This window comes from Zerene cesonia, chromosome 10 (assembly GCF_012273895.1).
Source record: "Zerene cesonia ecotype Mississippi chromosome 10, Zerene_cesonia_1.1, whole genome shotgun sequence".
Classification (NCBI taxonomy): Eukaryota; Metazoa; Arthropoda; class Insecta; order Lepidoptera; family Pieridae; genus Zerene; species Zerene cesonia.
Genome location: NC_052111.1, coordinates 2362445 through 2386165, shown reverse-complemented (window position 1 = coordinate 2386165; position 23721 = coordinate 2362445). Strand labels below are relative to the sequence as shown.

The 23721-nt window shown below is 32.2% G+C and overlaps 3 protein-coding genes across 4 annotated transcripts in view; 1 reads left to right on the top strand and 2 right to left on the bottom strand.

Moving 5' to 3' along the window:
• LOC119829345 overlaps positions 1–13392 on the bottom strand; it is a 29662-nt gene extending 16270 nt beyond the window's left edge. The window contains exons 1-6 of the mRNA XM_038351815.1: positions 13351–13392; positions 13257–13287; positions 3048–3157; positions 2107–2197; positions 1384–1569; positions 272–663 (exon numbers count right to left, since the gene is read on the bottom strand). Coding sequence (XP_038207743.1) covers positions 272–663; positions 1384–1569; positions 2107–2197; positions 3048–3157; positions 13257–13287; positions 13351–13392 — 852 coding nt within the window. The remainder of the gene's footprint in view (positions 1–271; positions 664–1383; positions 1570–2106; positions 2198–3047; positions 3158–13256; positions 13288–13350) is intronic.
• Positions 13327–19663, top strand: LOC119829622 (myrosinase 1-like). Of its 2 annotated transcripts, none has more exons than XM_038352228.1 (9): positions 13327–13445; positions 14910–15001; positions 16291–16559; positions 16644–17048; positions 17160–17462; positions 17543–17677; positions 17936–18042; positions 18315–18450; positions 19609–19663. In XM_038352228.1, the coding sequence occupies exons 1-9, from the start codon at positions 13399–13401 to the stop codon at positions 19630–19632; spliced, it is 1518 nt and encodes a 505-aa protein (XP_038208156.1). In that variant the 5' UTR covers positions 13327–13398; the 3' UTR covers positions 19633–19663. The 2 variants fall into 2 exon arrangements, with proteins under 2 accessions (XP_038208156.1, XP_038208159.1); XM_038352231.1 differs by lacking the exon at positions 19609–19663 and adding an exon at positions 18637–18739.
• Positions 19664–22175: 2512 nt separating this feature from the next.
• The window catches only part of LOC119829344 (WW domain-containing transcription regulator protein 1-like), a 2941-nt gene continuing 1395 nt past the window's right edge, over positions 22176–23721 (bottom strand). Inside the window, exons 2-4 of the mRNA XM_038351814.1 lie at positions 23534–23691; positions 22882–23166; positions 22176–22271 (exon numbers count right to left, since the gene is read on the bottom strand). Of these exons, the coding sequence (XP_038207742.1) occupies positions 22176–22271; positions 22882–23166; positions 23534–23691 (539 nt within the window). The remainder of the gene's footprint in view (positions 22272–22881; positions 23167–23533; positions 23692–23721) is intronic.

Genomic DNA, 23721 nt, shown 5'->3' with positions numbered 1-23721 from the left:
ACAGTTATATCTTAGATTCCTATATGGAATAAACTTCTTGTGAATGTAAATGAACCAAACTCAAAGTAACTACTATAAATCTTCGCTGTCATAAAACTGAAGTGCTTAAAATCTTAATGATAACAAATACATGCGATTTTAGAAAGTGCCTCTCAATTTCTCTGTAATGATATTATGAGATTCTAGTCTTTTTTATCATGGGCAAATTAACAGACCGATTATTGTCATATTATATTGTTATCATATTATAATCACAAGAAAAAATATTTACCCCAAACATAAATGTGTCGACTTCTTCCCCGACTCCTTTATCATCAATGAAACCATTCTTTTCCGCTTGTAACAATATGTCTAATAATACCATTCTCTTCTTTTCATCTTTAGTGTTATAAATATCATCGCTTAATATTTGGTCTTGTTCTATTTGTAGTTTTATACCATATTCTCTTCTTTTCTCGACGACTTTTTTCCGAAATGAGGTGAGAATTTTTAGTATTTCTTTTTGTTTTCGACCAACGCTTGTTAAGTTAAATATAAAATTTGGATACATCCATATTCTCTGTGCTCTGTACACGGCGTATTGACCTAATTTATAAATGCTATCTTTGTATTTTTTTGAGAAGCTATTACTTTGTTCATCTAATGCAGTACCCATGGCTGTTTCTAAAAAAACACACAATTCATTTTCACAATTGCTTTCTTTATCAAGAAAACAATCAAATTTTTATGAGGGAGTCGAGCATTCTTCGGGCCAACCTACGAATTGGGCCAGCTCGCACCGGGGAAAAACCACACCCCCACAGAAAATCGGCGTAAAGCATGTTACTGTGTTTCGTAAAATGAGTGGGCGAGCCAGAGGCCCGTTTCCTTTTCCTCACCCTTACCAGTAAATTCCTTCTTTCCAGTCATTAATCCGTTCTTTATACCTTTCTCCTTAAACGCGGGCAGCGCATTTACGGAAACATTAATTTTATGTAATAAAAATAAAGGAGACTAATAGTTTAATTAATTAGTTATTATTATTTAATTACTGTTTTTTAAGAATATTTGCAAATATTATGTCACCTTAAAATAAGTGCCTTAAAATATCTAAATGATTAACTGCAATAAAAAAAGACCCTGAAGTATATACTTAATATGCCTGATGTGATGGAAAAAATGACAAAATATCTCTAAATATTTCTGTCTACTATTGAAAATCGTAAAAATCTAATACATGGCTAACTTATCTGATAACATTAATAGATTTTGCGATAAACGTTTGACCATCATTTGGCCGTGATAAAATTTAATATACTATATAATAGTTTTGAATGTCACCTAAGGTAAAAAATTCACATCTTGATTGAATATACGAGTATAACATCATTAGTAAATACTTACCACATATAGAATTAATAGCAAAATTATTAATAAGAGGTGAAATATCTGTTTCAGGTTTACAAATTTCATTTTGAATGTCTTTTAATAGATTAGCCGCATTCCTTTCTATGACTGGTTTGAAGTTATTCAAAATGTTAAAATGAAATGCAGGTGTTATCATTTTTCTTCGTGAATGCCACTTTTTACCTGTTTAAAGAAAGCAAGCTATAATATAATTATTTAGTACACAGTATAAGATCTTTTGCTGTAATTCAACAATTAAGAGATTTCGAAGTGAAACTTCTTTAGAATCGTTGAGATTTCAAACCTAATGCAACGGAAAAAACGACAGGTAAGAGACACAAATACAAAAATGTGTAGAATGAAGCCGGCAAAGAAGGAGACAGTAATATACATACTATTATATTTTTATATATATTCATCTCATTCTTTTGTCGATTTACTGAAGTTTCACTTCTCTCGTGTGTGAATCGCACACACACCTTTTCTTCCTAATGAACTTAGTTAAAATTTGCAGTGCAGTCACATTGATAATTAAAAAAAATATAAATAAAAAAATATGTTGTCGACTGTGAAAATTACAGATGTTTTTATAAGAAATGCCGAATGCATGACTCTTTTCATGGTCATCAGATTGATAAGTGTTAAAAATTATATTTTACCGTGGTATGAAATAAAAAATTATGTAATGATTGTGGAATTAAAAAAAAATAACAAATTTACCTTTGCTTAGCAGTAAGCCATCTTTTAACCAAGGTTCTATAAAGCTGTATAAATAGCCTTTCGAATTATATTTTGTTCCCTGTATAACCGCCTGAAATAACGTTTTCGTATCATTATTTCATATTTAAAAAATATAGATTATGTATTGTAATCAACTGCTTCTTCTCTTCTTCTCTCTTTTCTTCTTAATGGCTTCACCCAACAGACGAACTACGCCAATGTCCATTGTTAGTGGGAGAGTCATCCACTTATAATAATGCAGTTAAACTCGAAATAGTTTAACAAATCGATTTTAAGTCGATTTTTAATTTAGGTATTCAGTACAACAAAAAATTACATCATTTCATATTAATAGACTGAAAGGATTTAAACTAGATTTATTAGTTATATTATTACAGTCACGGGGAGAATAAGATGTTATCACGCTCTCTGTAAAGTTTTCGAAACGGCGAATTGAATAATATAATGAATGAATCGCGTTTATAAATCCGTTAAAAGTCTTTAATATGTATACATTTGCGTATAGTCAAACAAGAAAACAGTAAGTTCATAATACGTAATGCTTATATACAATTTTCAGATTATTTTTGAAAAGCACTATATTACAGAGAAGGAAAATTAAAGCACAGTAGTTATCAAATTTACCTGTATTAATTAAAAAACAGTGACTGTTATGTATGTAATACATGACCATTTAAATATCTTGCACCAATGCATAAAATAATTGAAAACACTTTTTCTCTTAATATTATAAGTATCTAGTGATGGACATATGAAATTGATATACTTAGGTACTCAATTATTTACAAGTATATATTTTTTAACATCGAAACAAAAACAAATAAAATCTATACCTACGTAAATATAAAATAATACGAATCTATTAGATTATACAATATTAGCCCATCATTTGAATGGTAAAAAATTATCGTACTACATACCTCGACATCCTCTGGATGGTGAACTATAATAACTTTTACAGGACCCAAGCGTAATTTATATAAACGTTTATATGTATTTGATAAGCTTCTAAAATGATAAAATAGCTTGGCTGAAATAAAGAAATAAAACCTATATGAATTGGTAACATATAAATATATAAATATAAATAAATAGTCATAAGTTTTTTAATTTTAATAACTTAATTATAATCTATATTAAATTAATTATAATTCGAAAAATCAAGAATTTCATTGGATGTCATAAGTTAAAGAAAAATACATGGAAAACTATGTACAATCAATGATATAAAGACACACAAGCACTGTATATTAAACTGGATTAAGTATAATAATTATTTAACTGATGTGTTCACAAAAGGTACAGTAAAATGGGAAAATGTAGTATTTAGTTCAGTTCATTTGGAAAAGTGAGCGAAACAACTCTATTGTTGAATTTGTTATAGCATTTTCCTTAACTTTCGGGTAAATAATATAGTAGTTAAAAGTAACCGGTGCCGTTGCAATATACTCGTATTTTCCTACTTATTTATAACTCGCTTAATTTTAATTCACCACTGTCAAAAGTTTTATTGAGAAATAAATGTTTTTGGTTTTATAAAAAAAAGTAAATAAGTATACTTTACCAGGAGCCATCGTAAAGTCCAGTGCATTATGTAATAAATATATTCCTTTCGGACCTGGTATAGAATCAAATGCCTTTGAACTTAAAAGTCTTTCGCAACAAAATAAAATAAATAATAAAACTAAAAGAAACCAAAACATTTTTAAAATTAGTTAACAACAAAATATCAATATCACTATCAATAATAAAAACAAACTTTTGTTTTAATTATATACTAAGATCAACCGTAGACTGACAGCATCACATGTAAAACTGTTATATATAAGTATAGTTACGCGAATTTAAATTAAATTATTCAAACAATACTAATTCAAGAAAAGCCGGACACACTACACCTCCAATGGTAGTATTAACGCCAATAGAGTAGCAAAGGCACAGGCTCTACAAATTAATTTACATAAAATATATTAAATTTTTATTCATACTTAAAATCGATCGGATCGCATTAAGTTCGCATTAGTTTTTAGGGTAGAGAGGCAACAGGTTGACAATTCTTTTCCATTTTTTATTAATAAATCCTAGACCTAATTTTATATACTTATTAATCACATATCAATTCCCTATAATAAGTACCTACTCGTGACGTAAGCAAAAACAGCTCACAATTTATGAAGGTATATTAACCCTACCTGTTATGATAATTATCAACGAATACGTACTAGACTAATTAATTTTATCTTCTGTTTATCTATACCAATAATATAAAAATAAAGAATTTGTTTGTTTTAATTTGTTCTCAGGAACAGCTGGACCGATTTTAAATAACGGTCTCCGTTAAATATGTACCAGTTCCCTGAGTGCTGTTCTACTAGCCGAGCCGGAGCCATCCGTTTGAAATTAATCAGATAAACTAATCCTATGGGATTTAGATCACACAGGTAACCCTACCAAACCTACCATGTTTCGCCAAGATTTTGAAATTTTCATAAATTGGGTCTCCTTTATGCCACTTTACTAAAATCATTTTTATTCTAAGAGCTACAACTTTAAATCACCAATTTTAATGATTAGTGATTTATGATTAGTGATGAGTACTGGTTAGTGATTTATTCAATACCTAGTTCCCGCGACTTCGTTCGCGTGATCTTTGAACCTGGACAAACTGGTGGCTTTCAATATAATTATGTTTAAGGTATAGATATCATACTTTTATAATTAATTTCAACATAAAATGTCCTAGATCTCGATTATATAAGTCAACAGAACCCTTCAGACTCAACAATGTTTGCTAAGACGTTATTTCTATCCATGTGTAGTGTAGCTACACTATATGTTCTGCCCAGTTAGGCTTTTGGAGTTGCATATCAGGTGTTACAGAATTAATACTCTCAGCAGAAAATGCAGGCCACGTATAGCAATTTTGGTTAGGGCACATTTGTTATATCTCTTGTAGTTTAGGTGGCCTGTTGCGGTTCTGCATCAGGAGTTCCAGTTCCCGATATAAATCATAGCCTTTATGTTGCCTAGACTTAATACAACAACAGCAGAAAGTGAAAAATCACTACTACTAATAACAACAAACTTTAATTCAAAACCGCCCAGTAGGATCCGGAGATTAGCATGTACAAAGAAACAGAAAAACAGACACCGTATTTAGGATTCGTGCTCTGTACTATTTTTAAACCCCCTTCAATTATATATTTTTTTTTGTTTTCAATGTACAGATCCATTTTTGCTGATTTATTATATGTATAGATTTAAAAAGGGTATGGCGCATTATCTATCACAATTATTGAGAGCTCGGCAAAATTGGGTTTTTATTTTTCACTTATCCATTTCTTTCTTTTTACATATTATATTAATTTCTGATGATAATCTTACTTTTTATTTCAGCAACTGAAAATTAACAGGGCACTTTCAACAAAATCATTTTCACAATCCGCATGTACTATTATGCAACTTTTTCCTAGCCAAGCCAAGCTATATACGCTTTGTTTTAATCGCTCCTATTAGCCGACCTAAAAGTCACGTCACCTAGTGAAATTTACCACAAACAAGATGCGCGCGCTAGTGCCATATGCCATATAGCTCCTCTTTAATTTAAAGAATATATCATTTTTGTATGTTAATTTTCTCACGATGTTTTCGAAATTCGAAAATCTCAAAAATAGTCTAACCGGTCGGACCTGGGTCGTGCAGCTTGTTTGATCGTAAATGTTTTATGCGTAGGTACAAATGTGTAATTATTTTTGATTAACCCTCAGCTTCTAAGCAGCTCTGTCTGCTGGGAAACCGGATTACATTTTGATTAAAATGTATTCAAATGAATTCCAAAAAACTTGTCGAATAAATATTTATTTTTGCTATAGGCTTTAAAAGTTGACAACTGAGTATTTTAATGGTTGTACTGCGATCATACTAAGGTTGTAAACATGTTGCCGATTGAAGGCTCTCAACAACCATTCTTTAAAAATAGGTCAATAGTTATCAACAAGGATTCAATCATATTTTAAAGAAAATAAGTACGTTACTTTCATACTAAAAGTATGCTTATTTAAATAAATAGCGTACGAAATATGACTGCATGTTCGTAACTATTTCATGCGGAAACGACTCAAGGGATTTTGATGATACCATGATACCTAGCTTATGTTCCAGATATTCCAAGATCCCAGTGCCATCAGACTGGTATTTTCTGACGGACGAAATGTTGACGATAGAGTAGTTTTATTGCGTATGTGTGTTTAAAATTAAATTTATTACCATTTCGAGCAGTAAGAACTAAGGCTCGAGTGTTCCAACAGAAATTGAATCGTTGCTTCTTTGTTGTTGTTGTTGTGACTATTATGTTTATATAGACACAATTATATGTTTTAGGTACACTATGGTTTAATACATTTTGGTTTATAAGAATTATTATACAATTTTATATACATAGTATAATAATTATATATTTTTGGCATTCAATCTTCGATAAAGAAAATGTCATAAATTGATTTTAAAGCGAAATCAATGAAAAAAATGCGAATGCCATTATTTCGTTACTTGGCCTCAACATTATATAATATAATGGAAGTGTTGTGCAAATTATGCACTAGATTTATATTTTTAATGTGTTAATGAGGTCATTAAAGATAACATAATGAACAGCGTAGCCTATTTCATTCGAAACCCACGTGTTGCATAAATTAAATGTAGGTTTCGCTGGTTACTTTATGAATATGTATAATAATGCGTTATATCGACATTGATTTTGATAAGTGTGATCGTTATGATAAAGATTGTTTTTGTCCTAAAATAATTACAGTAAAAGCGCTTGGCCGGTGGACAAAAGGATGTGTTCGTGTACCTTATTACATTGACTCATATAGGTATTTCCTAACTTCATCTATGTATCTATCTATCTCAATAAAAATAAATTGCTGTTCGTTAGTCTCGCTAAAACTCGAGAACGGCTGAACGGATTTATCTTATCTTGGTCTTGACATGTCCGTGGAGTTCTAGGGATGGCTTAAAAGATGAGTACGATGAGGAAAATATATCCAAACAATATTCTATGGTGTTACGAAGTTCGCCGGGACAGCTAGTTCTCTTGTATTAATTTCTCGTGTCATCGATTTAGATGCTATTCTCGTCGGAAACGGCTTAACCGAGTATCGTAAATGTAACATGGACACTACCAGTAAATAAAATAGCATTATACATGCGTATGTGTGTCAAATACATGGGAGTATATTATGTAATAATTTTTCATTTATAAAATTTTTGTCATTCTTAAAATTATCTATTTGATATGGCTGAAAATCAGTCGACGATACCTAATTTATTTTTTATTACTTTGAGACTAGTATAGTATTATATTATGTGTGCCTGGTAATTGGCACCTGGCAAAAAACGTTTACCGAGTAAGCTAGTTATTTATAGATATTTCTATGAGTTATGAGGTGTTAAAAGTAATATGACTGTAGTCTGGGGTATGTCTAAACTTATTATTACATGTTTATTGATAGAAACTTTTTATTCAATTATTTATTATAACAAATATTTTATCATGCGCACAGCTTCACATAAACTTACTAAATGAAAAAAATGACAATGTCACAGCACCTTTAAAAATCAAAATATAACCAAATTATTCTAGTGGTAATGTAACTATATATTCTCAGATGAATCCGCGCACAGAACTAAGTGATCAAGCATAATATTGTATTAAGAATGAAGCCATATCGGAGAACAAATAAAGCTTTTATGGTGCAAGTAAGTTTGATGTTTATGAATTCTTACTATTTATAACGGAGCAATTTTAATGGTATTTCAGGATGCAAACATCTTTATTTTGTTAATTACTTTAATACTGATATTAATGTAATTTACATAAGATAAAAGGACATAGATCAGAGGGCTAAATGTGTGAATCGTCCGAATCGAATTTCACTTCTCATAACAAACTGCTTTTTATTTTTCTGGGGAAAAACAAAGAACCAACCAACATATTTATTCGTGATTTTTTTTAAGCTTAAATATTTGGATTGTGCGCCCTAAATTTGGGAGGGTTGTTAATATAGTGGGTTCCCCCCTGAAAAACCGCCATACCAACTACATATATATATATATTCCACTAAATATTTATAACTCGAACGATATATATACTCTATTCCAGTACCTGTACTATTCGCTCTTGAGTCTGGTATGTTGCGCATCGATATTTAAATTCTTGGCTACAAATGCACACTTACATTGAATTATTTAATAATAATGCGTGTCTTCAGGATAATTAAACCTTTATATACGGCAATGACTTATGATTTAGCTTGAAGTCCCGTTTATCATACAAAAATAACATTGACAAAATTTTAATTTCCAATGCCGATTTTCATGAAATCTGCGCATTCCCACGGAGAAATATAAGCAGTTTATTATGAAAGTTACAACCCGCTATCGAGTCGCAAAACAATGAAACGCAGTGCACGATTCAAATTCGCAACTGGTTAGGGTTTTACCTTGTTTTTTTCTAATGAAGGATAAATAGCGTTTACATATTTATCTTCTCAAATATAATTTTTTTTACATACTAACGATGAAAGAAAATTTATAATCCTGACCTGTTATCGAATATTACGCTATTTAGCCTCCGTATTTTCATAAATTCTGAATATTTGTACCTTTAATTAAAAATGAATGCCTACATTTAGCACACCTCTTTTTAGCTAAACTAATTATTGTATGCGTCAAAATACGTGATTACTTCGTATTTGGATTAAAATCCATATTTTTACATTTTATCAGCTCATAAATAATTAGAATATATAACGTATTACGTACCTAATCAAATACGTGCAGGAAGGTTGTAGGCCATCGGGAAATACTTAATTTTTTAATGCTAATCAGCAGTATTACGTGTTACATAATTTTTAAATTGCAAATTTTTATTTATATTTCACTATATCATTATATCTTATCGTATCGTAATACATATTTTCAGCATTAAATAAAAAACGTAAAAGACGAAAATATATGCAGATCTGAATAATGTTATTACAGTGTGAATGTCAATGTAATCTGAATATATTGATACGTAAAGTAAAATGCTTAATAAATGTGCATGACCTACGAGGAACCTACATTTAATAAATCAGTGTCCAATTATTGATATTTTTATTAGAAAAAAGAATATATGCAATATGGATGCTTTATAGACCCCAAAACGTTATGTATTTTTTTTCTTTTGTTTGATTTTATGGGCGTGAAAGGTGTAAAGAAACCTGGACAGATTTAAAAAAAAAATAATCGGTAATGGACCAGTATTATGATCAAGTCAGAAACGACATTTTATTTTAAGACAAAATTTTTGGTGTGGCTATCTATCTATCTATGCATATAACTGAGGATGAAGTAATAAATTTGCGAATATGAGATGAAACGAACTGTCATCGTAACGGTCTTTACAAATAAAAGAGGATTCTATTACTAGATAATATTTTTGCTTAAAACTGATAAACAAATGTCATACTGCCTCCTCTCCGAAAATCCTCGTAGTACCTACAGAATTCTTTAGTACCTATAGGCGAGCGAGCTCGCGTGCGGAAAACATATTGTTTTGCTCGAAAAATTACCCCCTAACACATCGTAGTTAATTATCCTTTCACATTTGTTGCACCTTTCCTTTATTCATCTCATAAAATTTTCCTTAATCCCTTTCAAATTTAAAGTCGGCAATCCATTTTTACAGGCCGAATGTTCATGCGGGGGGCGGTGGTAGCTCTTACCATCAGGCGATCCACCAGTTCCATCGCCAACGATGACATAAAAAAAGCGTCTTGATGTTTTGCCTTAAAAAATTGTATGACATATATACAATACTTCATGTTTATTCGAATCTTGACAAAAATCCTACATATCGTAATCACAGACACATTTGTTTATTGCTACGTCACTAAAGAATGATAATTAGTAATTAATATACCCATATAAGCTCGACGCTGTGACAATGGAATTCGACACTACATCGAATATCGGTTTAATTATAGTAGGTCCGGTTCAATCAAGTTTAACGCCTGTCATCTGTTCGTTTGAATATTTAATGCTAATTTTTTTAATGATGAGAATAGTAATGGAAGATGCTGAGAAGTGATTTAAGTATCCATTTTTCATGTCGAACGTCGTTTTTCTGCTTATGAGTTAAGACTAGTTCTAAAAAGCTTGCGTTGGTCAAAATGTGCACTTATACGGAGTGAAATTTTGTTACGCTACCTGAAAGGATAGAACTCGTAATACTGGTTATAGAAAATTCTTACATTTATATTTTAATGCATAAGAAGTCTATCATATTCTTTAATCACAAACATAAGTAAAGGTCTTTGAGTGGTGATGCTTTAGCTTGAGTAGTTAAATATTTTTACTTCAGATTCCTTGTCTTTTCTCCTATTTGATATATTAAGTTTGGTTGAGAGATTTCATCTCGATTCCATTCTCATATCAATCTTTAAATCCTTCTTTTATGGGTGTGTAGTAGTGTGGTAAGCGGATTTTCGGAAATCTTTGAATGCAGGTTTGTCGCAATTTTCTATCCACAGTATTAGGAAGGCTATTCCTTCTGGTATCAATTTCATGCTGAATATACTATACTAGATGTAGAGATGTTTCACCGCGGTAACAACTAGCTTATGTTGTTCCCTAAAACTTCTAAACGTATCCAGTCACAAAAAAAACATCATAAAATGGCTTCGTTCGTTTCTTTCAGAAACAAAGACAGACAAAGAAATAAGATTACTACTTAACTTATTTTTACTTAAGTGACAGTGATATAAAAACGATGCCCTGGATTTATTCTGGAAAGATTGAGTGATGGTATAAATATTGCTTGTAAAAGTCATAAGTTATTTTTTTCATATAAGGTAAAATATAAATAATATGTGTGCATCATAAAAACATAGATCGTTGATATACAGGCGAAACCGCGGACGAAAAGCTAATCTCTGCTAATATTGTAATTGTGAAATTACTGTCTGTCTGAATCAATTTGGATGAAATTTGGAGCAGAGATGGTTTGAAACTCGAGAGAGCGCATAGGATATAATGTCTCCCTGAAATCCCAATGGAAGGCTGAGAAACCCCCGAGAATGACCTTCTTTTCATTTGATTACGCGGGCGAAGCCGCGGGGAAAAAGTGACATAGTATAATATAATAATACAAAATACGTTTCAGTAGCTTCGTTCCACATCAGGATTTGGTCGGGCACGGGTTTTGCTGAAGGAGTTCTGCGGTGACATCAAGGCTCTCTGGCGATATGGCGCGCCGTTCCCGACCTTCCTCAAACTTATTGGAACTCTCTTTTTGTGCCTCGTCGTGATAATGCCCCTCATCTACCCGTTCTTCGTGTTTGCCCTGACTTATTTTACTTATGAGAGTCTGTTTTTAAGGTATATAAGGATCGACATCGGTTAACGTAATTGAGTAAAACAGAAATTAGAGATTTAAATATTACCTACATAATTACAGTTTTATAGTCGTTATAAGGGTATAATATAATCATAGTCATTAAAAAAATAAGTATATAAACAGCCTTTCCTCTTTAAAACGCATACAATATAGGTACTCTTTTCCAGTTGGTGGCTAGATCAGCCATGGAGATTCCAACCAATAAGAATTGTAAGGCGTGGACTTTCCTGTGCCTTTCGATCCTGTAACCCGATGGACGTGTGGAAAGTTCGAGAAGTTCTGACGAGGGGCATTCTTCTGGCACATTCCCTAGCTACCTCCGTTGACTATTTGTGTGTCATGCAGGGTCTCCTTGATGAAGCATAATAAAGAGACATTAAAGATTCGATCAAGGAAATGATCCTTATACAGAAGTTTATACGGGAAAATCATTCGTCCAGTTTAGTTTCAAGGATGACAATAGAATGTAAGTAAAACAATACACCTAAAGTCACGGTCACAATCACTGCTAATCTGTGTTGATTTATCCTCGTACGGTAGGTATACATATGTTGGATGTATGTATGCATGTTTATTCGTTTTTCTGACATTCCAACATAGGGCTACTGAAAATCAGCATTTTTAGCACCTCACCTTTAGCTATATGCAGCTTTTTATGATTAGTTTGTAAAGATTGTTGTTGATTTGTTTGTGGTGTTAAATAAACATTCTTTCTTTCTTTCTTTCATTATGCTATCTGGGCTCGTACTAACTGGAGCCAGCGACGTCATTCGCGTTTTATCTGGGCACACATAAAAGAATAATAAACTAGACCATGGTGAATTTAATATAAAACATTACAGTCTGGATTAGTATGCTGTAGATATGAGCTAATACTATCTATCCTATTGATCCTACTAATATTACCAATACGAAAGTTTGTAAGAATGTGTGTGTATTTGTTACTCTTTCACGCAAAAACTACTGAACCGATTGCAATTAAATTTGGTACGTAGTCAGCTGGACAACTGGAATAACATATAGGCAACTTTTTAACCCGGGATTATTCCTACGGGAAACGGACTTACGCGGGTGAAACCGCGGGGCACAGCTAGTAATAATATATATCTGTAAATTTATGCAGATATGCTTAGATGTTTTTGCGTGAAGATGTAACAATATCCATTCAACCTTACAAAATTTCTCGAATTCTGCCACTAACATATATTTTTCTGTGTGTTTATCATTTCTTTTCGTATTATTTATTGAGAGCAATTATACTGATACCACATACTGCTTGGCTTACATACTACGCACCTTGGTAATATGAAGACATAATATATGTGTTCTGTATTTCTGTTTTTTTTACTAATAGACATAGTACTTTCTTACGCAAATTGCAGTTTAAGCTCAATTTTATAATAATAATATTATCTTTATAAAAATGATTACATTATTTAATTTACTCCGACAAATCCACCAGTTGCTCATTTCCGTGTAAATAATATTCAATACCGCAATGCAGAATTTACTTAGCGACAGTAAAATACTGCGAAAAAGATGAGCGATATTAAAAGTATCCCATATCGACATGACAGATAAATAGATGCTTATCAATCATAGAAGATATTCTTTTTTCCGTGTGCTGATTACAAGCTCTTAAAAATCAAACGGTAGGTGGGCGAAGTACAATTCACAAAATACTTACAGGTGCGGATTATCTCTGTACAAAGTTGACACTATCTGAACTGAGAACCTCTCGAGATTACCATGGGCCCGCCATGTTTAAAAAGAAATAAAACAGCGTTGACACGGTACAGTGCGGCGGAGAGAGGCGCTGCCATCACACGATGGCGAGTTTCACTGTTATAGTGGTTCTGTTGGGTTTAGCCTGTGGGTGAGTGCATAGCATTGTTCAAACTTAACTTTAATAACACTTGTTAACGCAAACCTTTGACGCCGATAAAACAAATGTTATCAAACAATTGAATTGCAGTTTAATTTCTTCATGAACGGTTTTCATTTGTTTCTATAGCATAATATAGGTAACATTACGTTGCCAAAAATAGATGACATTGTAAGTTAAAAAGACTAAATTTGATAACTGGCAATGTCATGTATCTGTTAACTCAGTTTTATGTTATTACATAACCTTTTGCCGATATTAATGCAAATGTATGTCGTCTGATAAAAAAAGTAATTTACTTGTGACCAGTATTGGTTATTTTATCCTGTGTCAAAATATACTCAAATAATATGTATTTAAGGTTATCTTTGAACTAGAGGTCATATTGATACTCATGCGTTGTAGATAAAACGACGTTTAATATTCAAAACATGTTATGATTCATGCCATACGGGTGTATCTCTTAGGTTGAGTCTACGTGGTCTCGCTTTCATCCGATAGGTAGCACAATATTTGCAAATCATTATATCAACACACTGTTATTTCAAGCTTACTCGACAGTACAAAACGCTATGCAGCCTAATCTTAGAGAACCTATTTTTTAATAACTGGAAATCATCCCACGAATGTACAGATATTTTATCCTCATAAATATTGTAAATGAAAAAGTGTATTTGTTTCATTGTTCTTATTATCACGTCACAATAGAGCGGTTTTATGATATTTTTGTGAGATAGTAAGCTAGAGAATGGCTTAAGCTACTTTTTTTTAAATATCTTATTATCATGGGAAATCTCTTTGATAACGGTGACGTAGCCTCGGGTGGAAACTAGGATTTTTATCTTCTATGTATTGAAACATAGAAGATCTATTATGTACCTTGTGACACTCCCCATTTTGCTACATGAATATTGTAATATTGTTTCCAACAAAATTTATCAAACTAAAACAGGAACTATAATTTTTTTTCACATTTATCATATCAAGGTCCACCTATATTAGACTGAAAAATACCATTATTTATAAAAAGATGTATAAGAGACGGTATTACGATAATTTATCTAAATATAAAAGTTACCCGTCTCCTTCAAAGATATAGATAACAAACTCTCTATTAAGACATATGAATAATTACTTTTAACAGAACCTCATTAAAATTTCGGAACTAGACTACTTAAATAGTACAACATGGCAGACACTTGCTTTTCAATAAAAAATCGTAAAAAACGGTTCACCCAGTAAAAGTTATGTTGGTTACATCGCTTATAACTCAAGAACGACTAAACGGATTTTAATGACTTTTGTTTTGTTTATCGGTGGATTGGGATAATAATTGAAAAAAAAAAATCGTGAAAGATATCTAGGCGGAGCCGGGACGAGTTATTATATTAGTAAGACTGAGCTAATTATTAGTATTTATGTATTTAAAATTAATTATTTTTTTGTTTATTTCAGGAGTTATGCTGAATACACCAAGTTCCCTGAAGGGTTCACGTTCGGTGTAGCTACGGCTGCTCACCAGATAGAAGGAGCATGGAACGTCAGCGGTAAGTAGTTTGATTTTAATTCAAATACAATTCAGCCACATTAGACAAACGTATTTACATATTTTTTAAATGGGAACTTTTTCCTGACCTTTCCCGTTTCAATTAAGTCTTATTCGGTAAAATGCAATATTTCTCGTTTACAATGTATAACCTAAAGTATGAAATGTAAACCCTAAAGTATATTTAACATTCTTATAATATAATAATATAGTTCTTCAAGTTCAATCACGCCGGCACAAAAAAATCCGTCTCGGCAAATAAGAGCACACTTGCCAAGTGAGCTCTTATCTTGTTTAGTTCGCTTAAAATACAACCATTGTAAGTATTAGTAGTATTATGTTATTTGTTGTATTAGGTAACATGTATATGATTTGTTACTTTATTGCTAGGTGTCTGTCAATACAATATTATCAGGATTAAAAATCCATCAATCCAAAATAATATGTGATGACGAAATTTTGCTAAAGTCGTCTTGTCTGATGACATCCGTTCTTACAATAGAACTTGTAAATAATAATGTATGTGTAGTGGTTCGCCACGGGCCACGCCCATGTACCATGGGTAAAGACCCATGGTACATGAATAGTCCGCAATACACAGCGATCAAATAGATACATACATATCCGACGATCAAAGAATTTCTGAGACAGGTCCAATTGCTCCTGAGTTTAGCGCGCTCAAACAGACAAACTCTTCAGGTTTATATATATAATAATATAGAACAATATACTTATAAAATAGAACAGATGAATGCCGCAGGTTACATAATTTGTTTTGTTATTCTCACATACATCAATGAAGCTTTAGTATTATCTCATGCGCTGAGTGCTGTCGATCAAATCTTTATCGTTGACCTCAACTGTAGTATTTTATTGATTTTTAAAAAGTCATGATGGATTAGTACACAGGGAAAAATGCAATGATGAAGTAAATATAAAAGTAAATCACGTTCTAGGATATTATTAAACAAATGAAAAGAAAAAATTATTATGCATCAAAAGATAAGAAGCAAAAGTAAAATAAACATCACTTATTCACAAAATAGCGAATAGGCGGTCTTATCGCTAAGTAAGCGATTTCTTCCAGACATACCTACTGGTTATTAAAGAACATTAATAATAGTATAAATATAGCAGAGCAAGAGATGAGATTATATAATTTAAAAATACATGACGTAGATACAAGTAAATATACATATTATACTTATATACTTACATACAAATACATGCACACATAAAAACAAATGTAATGATTTTTGCTGTAACATTATAATAGATTTTTGCAAACAGGAAAGTCTGAAAACGTCTGGGACCGATTAACCCACACGCAACCATGGATGGTGGCTGACGGCACCAATGGAGATATCGCGTGCGACTCCTACAACCGGTATAAAGAGGATGTTGAAGAATTGGCCTATCTTGGAGTAGATTTTTACCGATTCTCCTTCTCTTGGGCCCGTCTTTTACCAACTGGCCGCATTGATGAGATTAATCCCGATGGAGTTCGTTATTACCACGACCTTCTGGATGCACTCGCTGAGAAAAATATTGAACCTTTGGTAAGAATGTTTTATTCTGTGCGTTGTAACGGTTCAATAGTCGTGATTTATTTTTATGTAATGTAATAACAACCTCTGCTTTAGGTTACATTATTCCACTGGGACTTACCGCAAACTCTTCAAGATCTAGGAGGTTGGGCGAATCCTAAAATGGTTGACTATTTCTACGACTATGCTGATTTTTGCTTCCGTGAATACGGTGACAAAATTAAATCGTGGATCACTTTCAACGAACCTTATGAAATTTGTGAAGATGCTTACGGAGATGTGAAGAAAGCACCGGCTGTTGACAGTCACGGAGTTGGCAACTATTTGTGCAGCGACAACCTTTTGAAATCTCACGCTGAAGCGTACCATTTATATAACGAAACTTACAGACCAAAGCAAGATGGAAGAATAATGATTTCGATTAACTCTATTTGGTATGAACCTAGTGATCCCAATGATCCTGAACAAGTCGCTTTGGCTGAAGTCGCCAATCAGTTCAAGGTACCTCGTATATTCTATTAATATTTCTTGTTATAGACTCAAATATTAATCTACAAGGAAAGGAATGGAATGTTTTTCTAAATCATATGTAAATACCTTTTCTTCTTTCAGTTCGGTTGGTTTGCTCACCCAATTTTCACAGAAGAAGGTGGATATCCAGCTGTGATGGTGGAAAACGTTGCACAACAAAGTCAAGCGGAGGGTTTACGTAAATCCCGTTTGGAGCAATTCGACGACTATTGGCTAAACCGCATTAAGGGCACATCAGACTTCCTTGGCATTAACCATTACACCACTCACTTAATCACTGGTCCAGGAGTTGACCCAACCGCTAAATCGCCCTCTTGGCTAAAGGACATCGGTGCTGTTACTTCCTTGCAAGTAGGAGAGTCAACTGCATCTGAATGGTTCAGAGTAAGACGTCATTCGTATTTATTGTAAACTAAACTAACATCATTGTAATTATAGAATATTTAATGAAATAATGTTCTCAGGTTGTGCCTACAGGATTCGCTAATCTTCTGCGTTGGTGCAAGAGTACATATAACGATCCTCCAATTTACATTACTGAGAATGGTTATTCTGATCGTGGAACTTTGGAAGATTACGGCCGTATAAAATATTTTAATGTGAGTTTTATCATGTCAGGTTTATGTACATTATTTATAAAAATAGTTCAATTAGTTATGCCTACAAGAATTGACTTTACTATAACGGTATTTGCCAATTAATTAACATTAACAAATCTGGTAATTTTTAAAGTAAAATCTCAACAAAACATTGTCAGCATAGCTAGTTAACAAATTCGTAGTTAACAAAAGTTGTATAGAATTGCGGTTCTAGAAGGATAAACCTAAATATAATCTTAAAATTATTTATCATTTCAGGATCACCTAAGTGAAATTTTAAACGTGATCAACGATGACGGCGTGAAAGTGCTCGGCTATACAGCTTGGACGCTTATGGATAACTTTGAATGGAGAGCTGGATTCTCGTTAGTTTCGTATATTATTTTTTAATATTTACTAATATGAGATGGATAAAAAAATCGCCTTGCTATTATATGAACAAGATTACTTCATAATGGATATGGAAGTCTTTGATCTTTAATTGTTGTATCCGTATTCTAAAAAATGCTTTTCTATTCCCATATTATTGATGAAAAAATTTTGTTTGATCATTATGTTTTCACTGAAAAATAATCTACATATATGAAACTAATTGTATATAATATTTGTTAGTAATATATGTAATTGTTTTTCACAGAGAACGCTTTGGCTTTTACCACGTAGACATCACTGACCCGAACAGACCACGCACTCCTAAATTGTCAGTAGAATATTACAAGAAGCTCATCGCTAACCGCGAATTGCCTCAAGATGATCGTTTCAAGGAACCCTCGGTGCGTATAATGTATCACTATATAATTATTTTGCCGCTTAAGTATAATTTATTAACAAAAAAATCAGCTACATAATATTTTCGTAGAACATTACTAAAAATGCATGAAATCTTAGAAAAACCTCGTTTAGAACCGAAATGCTTCAGTCTTTATTTTCTTTATTTATATTTTATTTGCTTTCAACAGATGAGGAGGCGGTACTAACTTTCCTGCAATGGAGAATAACACTTATTGCTACATTGTATTATAAAAGCACTGCCTACAGGATATTAAATTTATTTATGAAATATTTGATTTATTTTAATATGACCCACTGTATTATTTTGCCTGTTTCCCGATATAGAAATATTTTATGAATGATATAGGAATGATAAAGATAAAGGTAGTTTTTGTTTTATTTGTTTACTATAATTGGTATTATGAATATTGCGTGAAAGACATCAAAAAGGCCCAGAAAATATATAAATATTAAACTAATACATTACATTTTATTATATTCATAATATTAGCCTAGATGATAATGATTGACGCTTAAGAAAAAATACTTAGTCATTAAAACTAATTTAAAACGCTCCTGCCTTAAAAGTATACAATATAGTGGGGGGGGACATCTATATCTATAAAAATAAATTGCTGTTCGCTAGTCTCGCTAAAATTCGAGAAGGCGGAGCCGAATAATTTTAGTTTCGATTTATTCATTGTAGTTCAATGAAGGTTTAAAAGATAAAAAAGGTAAATGTTTCAAACTAAATGTTTTTGGCGTTGCGAAGATCGCCGGGCCAGCTAGTTTATTTAAATGTATATAGATTTTGTCTATTCATTTACCATAAAAATTTTTGGTTCTAAATACACTGATTACGACTTCATAATATGGAGTATATTATGACTAAAGATGAATTTAATTTGTATGAATGGACAATTTTAGTTTTTTTAATAATGTTACTTGTTATGTTCCATTGATATCTTTATGTATTTACTACACATCTTTAAGGGAGGTACCTGCGCATACAATTAATATCTACCTAATATTAGTGCATGGAATAATAGAGCATGTTAATAAAATATCATTGAATATTGCTTCAGTAAATACCTTCTGTATTATTTTATATAGAATGTAAACATGGTAGATTTGTTTTAAAAGAGTTAATTTTTTTTCAGAAACATTTAAAAATGGAACTATAAGTTGGAAGAAATAAAAATAACAATGGATATATTTAAACAAATATTTATTTAATTCATATCAGAATTTCAAATTATATACAATGAAATTATTGAAAATGGTTAGCAAATGATATTAGATATAATTTCATTGTTATAACACTGATATATGTTATGTTATATACACTACAGAGAAAACTTGCATGTGTTGTCAGACTGAAAAGATATGTTTGTAAAATAATTAAAGACTATACTTAGAAATAAATCATATAGTTCACTTGAAATATTGTTCCGAATATTATTCTTTTAAAAGCCAGAAGCACGCTATATGACGCGGCACCAGCGACGCACAGACGGTAAGCAACATGGAATGTCTCTTTTAGTTTTATCGAAGTAGCGACAACCTAGTAGGACTAATGACCTTTAAGAAAACAGATTTTTTATTCGGTTGTCGATAACTGTACAAAAGAAATCTGCAGCGATGAAATGAAATAAGTATTAAAAAAAATTAGTAAGATACGAAAGAAAGGTTTTGTGCGCACTGCTATAATAATACACAACATGCACATTTTTGCAATTTGTTAACTTAAACGAGATTAATACTCCATTACGCAAATTCCTACTAAGTTTTCGCTATTGGCTATACACTGTAGTGCATTGTTATGTCTCTTAAAAAATACCTTATAACGCAGCCATAGCTATAAACATTCAACGACACTGAAGTCACTTCATTACAATCTAAAACCCTAGGTACGAGGAAAGAAGCAAAAGTATAGAATAATGAACCGAACAATATAAGAAGCATCATTACTTACGAGATATAAAAATTAATACACAACAAATACAAAATAAAGTACAACGAAGACATCTACAGAATACAAAATAAAATGTATAATAAACCCAGCACCGTTACAACTAATCATAATAGTTACACAGTTGCTATTTAAACACTATTTTATCATAAATGAAGATTACATTTAAGTCTTACAAGAATAAAGTACATTTACTAATATGGCAAAGTTTTCAATGTAGCATTTTTAAAATAAAGACCTAATTTTAATATTACTGAATTCATACAAACTCTAGAGACTAGGTGGGCTAAACGTAATTTTGAAGTGTTTTGTTAAGCCAATGAGTTATTTTTAAATAAAATGAGTTGACTATGTAGCCACAAAAATAGCCAGTGAATAGTCGTAAATATAATTGACCTACTTCGATATTGCACTTTCATAGAAGTATGCAAACGTTTCGGCATTCAAACAAGGCAGAAGCACGTGCTCGACAGATCACGTTCAGTTAAACAATTCCTCTCTATTCTCTATGTTATAGTAACCTAGCGGCACCCTCTCAAACACGCGTAAGATACAAATACCTAGTCCACTTCGGACTAAACATTATTTATTAACTTAATAGTTGCCAAAATATCTAACTACGTCACGATAAACTAATCTAAATCATAATCTCGAAAAATACACAAGGACGGTGTAAGTAGACAAAAAAACGTTACTACAACACATACAGTACATAAGTAGTTTTAATCTGTCCAAACAATACATGAATCGATGTAGATCGTTCGGTAAACATTTGTAGAAATATATCTTTATTATTACCTTAATAATAACACAATAAATACATTTTATAAAGGCACAATAAGGCACTGTTACGTCGAGATGTTATCACAATCAAAGTTTCATCGATAAAGTTATATTGTATAATCGTCAATATTGACAAAACTACATATTAGTCTATTCGAAGAATAGGCTTTCCGATAGTCTCCATCGGTAAGAATAAAGGAAACCTAGCTTGCGAGATAATATAATGCAATATTGCTCCTTTCAACAAGGAAAGGAGGTAATGCAACAACCGCTTCATTTTTTGATTTATGTTGGCATAGAGGAGTACCTCAATTAGTATTTACAAATGACTAGCCATCCAATACAGTAGTGGCTAAAATATTTTAATACTATATTCTTAGTCTTATAATTCAGAACAAACATGCAACTCCAAGATTATGTTTAAAATGGATTGATATCGTTTTTCCATTTTTGAAACGAATGCAATTCATTGTGATGTAATGAATTGAAATTCTATTAGGCCTTTAAATATGAGCCGTTAAAATATAGGATATCTGAAACTATTTTTATCTGATACACAATTCAATAGGTTACGTAATACATTAATTGAATAGAATATGTAGGTATTAAGAAGTTTCCATCTCTTTCCAATAAATGCAGAGATTTTATAAACTGAAACAATTATCTATAATTCATATGATTATATTGATATATTAGGATTTTTAACAAAAAATTATTAGATAGGTAGCTAAATGAATTTCGTTAATCTAGAAATTTAAAAAAAAAATGACATATTAAAGATATTCGCTTCAATGAATGTATTACCAATAAATCACGCGAAATCATAACTTCCACGTCACACATAGATTGTCACTTTTGATTGATAGATACTTGGTATTTTGACATGAACTCTATTAGTAGCCTGCAGCTAAGTACGCTATACGCAATAAGTTTGTGAGCATTGTACGTTTAGCAGTCGTCATCGACTGCAGTTTACAGCCAAGTCAGCACGTTGTCCGGTTTGTTTGGTGTCGAGTTTATCAAAGACTGCACGTCGTCTAATAATATATCATTTGTAAATTCCCCCAACTGAAATGGAACGGTTAATAAGTTATTTACAAATTATATTATCGTTTTATATATTTAACACATTATTTTGATATAATAATATAACGTCATGATGATTTTATGAATACTTTGTGAATTCATTACAGCTCTTACAGGAAAACATCGAATATGTATTGAGAAGCTAATATTGTGCCAATGATTTTCCAAAGTCGAAACAATAAATTAAGTATGCATTTGTTTGATGTTTGTATTTTTGTAAAAGTAAAGTATTTATAACATTCTCACTGCTGATGCTCATAAGGCGCCAGAACTATCTAATAAGGCGTCCATTAATGACTAGTTTTGTGAAATTGTTTTAGCGCCCAGGGAGAGGTGGTTGAACCAAGCTCTGGTGAAATTTGATTCAACCACCTCTCCTCCTATTATCACTTGAGATTTTTTAAAATGTAAGTTTCTAGTGTTAGTATGGTGGATTTATGTTAACGTCTACTATGCACGTTGTGGAAATCGCAAAATCTTGTAGAAAAATTTGTGAACAGTTTACCCATATTTAAGTTATAAAAATCTTTAACTGTCTTTGTTTCTGCCGTACAAAACGTTATATGAGCCGAGAAATAATAAATTAACGCACCAGGTCATCAGTATCGCCTAGTGTTATGTCCGCAGTATCAAGATTGGCTCCCGCCTCGCTGGTGCAGTCCATACGGTCGTCCATGCCCAGGAAACCCTCAGGTGTGTGCGGCATCGAGTAGGATTGCGAGACGGCCATGCCCAGCCCACTGTCCGCTGACTCCTGGCGCTGGTGGTCGTTGAGCCCAGGGAGGAATGGGTCCAGGGACAGGTCGGTAGTGGCTGCCCCAGTACTATTGGCGAGCGAAGAAACGATGGATGATGATTGCCGCGCCATTAATTCTTGCTGGAAGTGTGACACGTTTTTTTAATATAATAGGAATATAGAAGATGGATTATGGTTGATAGTTGTGGTAATAAGGAGAGTTTGCTGTAATTTGTAAGTAGAAGGAGAAGGCGGAGTAGTACGGTTTACATATTGTTTTAAATATATAATATTCGTATGTAAACAGAATTTTACACAATTTTGTTTGCTATTCAGGAATACAATCGACTGGAGTAACTTTTTGCATTATTGAAAATTTATGTTACAACTGTTTAAAAATAACATTCTGAATATCAATAAGCGTTTCAATAAACAATTTTCACAAACACAAGAAATTTCTTAAAACTGTTCGAAATATCTTCAAAGCAAATGTAAGGAAAGTACAAACCTGGAGCCGTATCTCCTGCTGGCGTTGTTTCAGTCGTTCACGCTCGAGCTGTAATGACTGCAGACGCAGTTTCTGTTGGCAAGCTTGCACCGATGCGTTCGCCCACCCGCCGCCCGCCGCCCCAGCGTTCGCCGCCGGCGTGCGCTGCAAATGTTGTGCTGAAATGACGAAAACAATCGTTATCACCA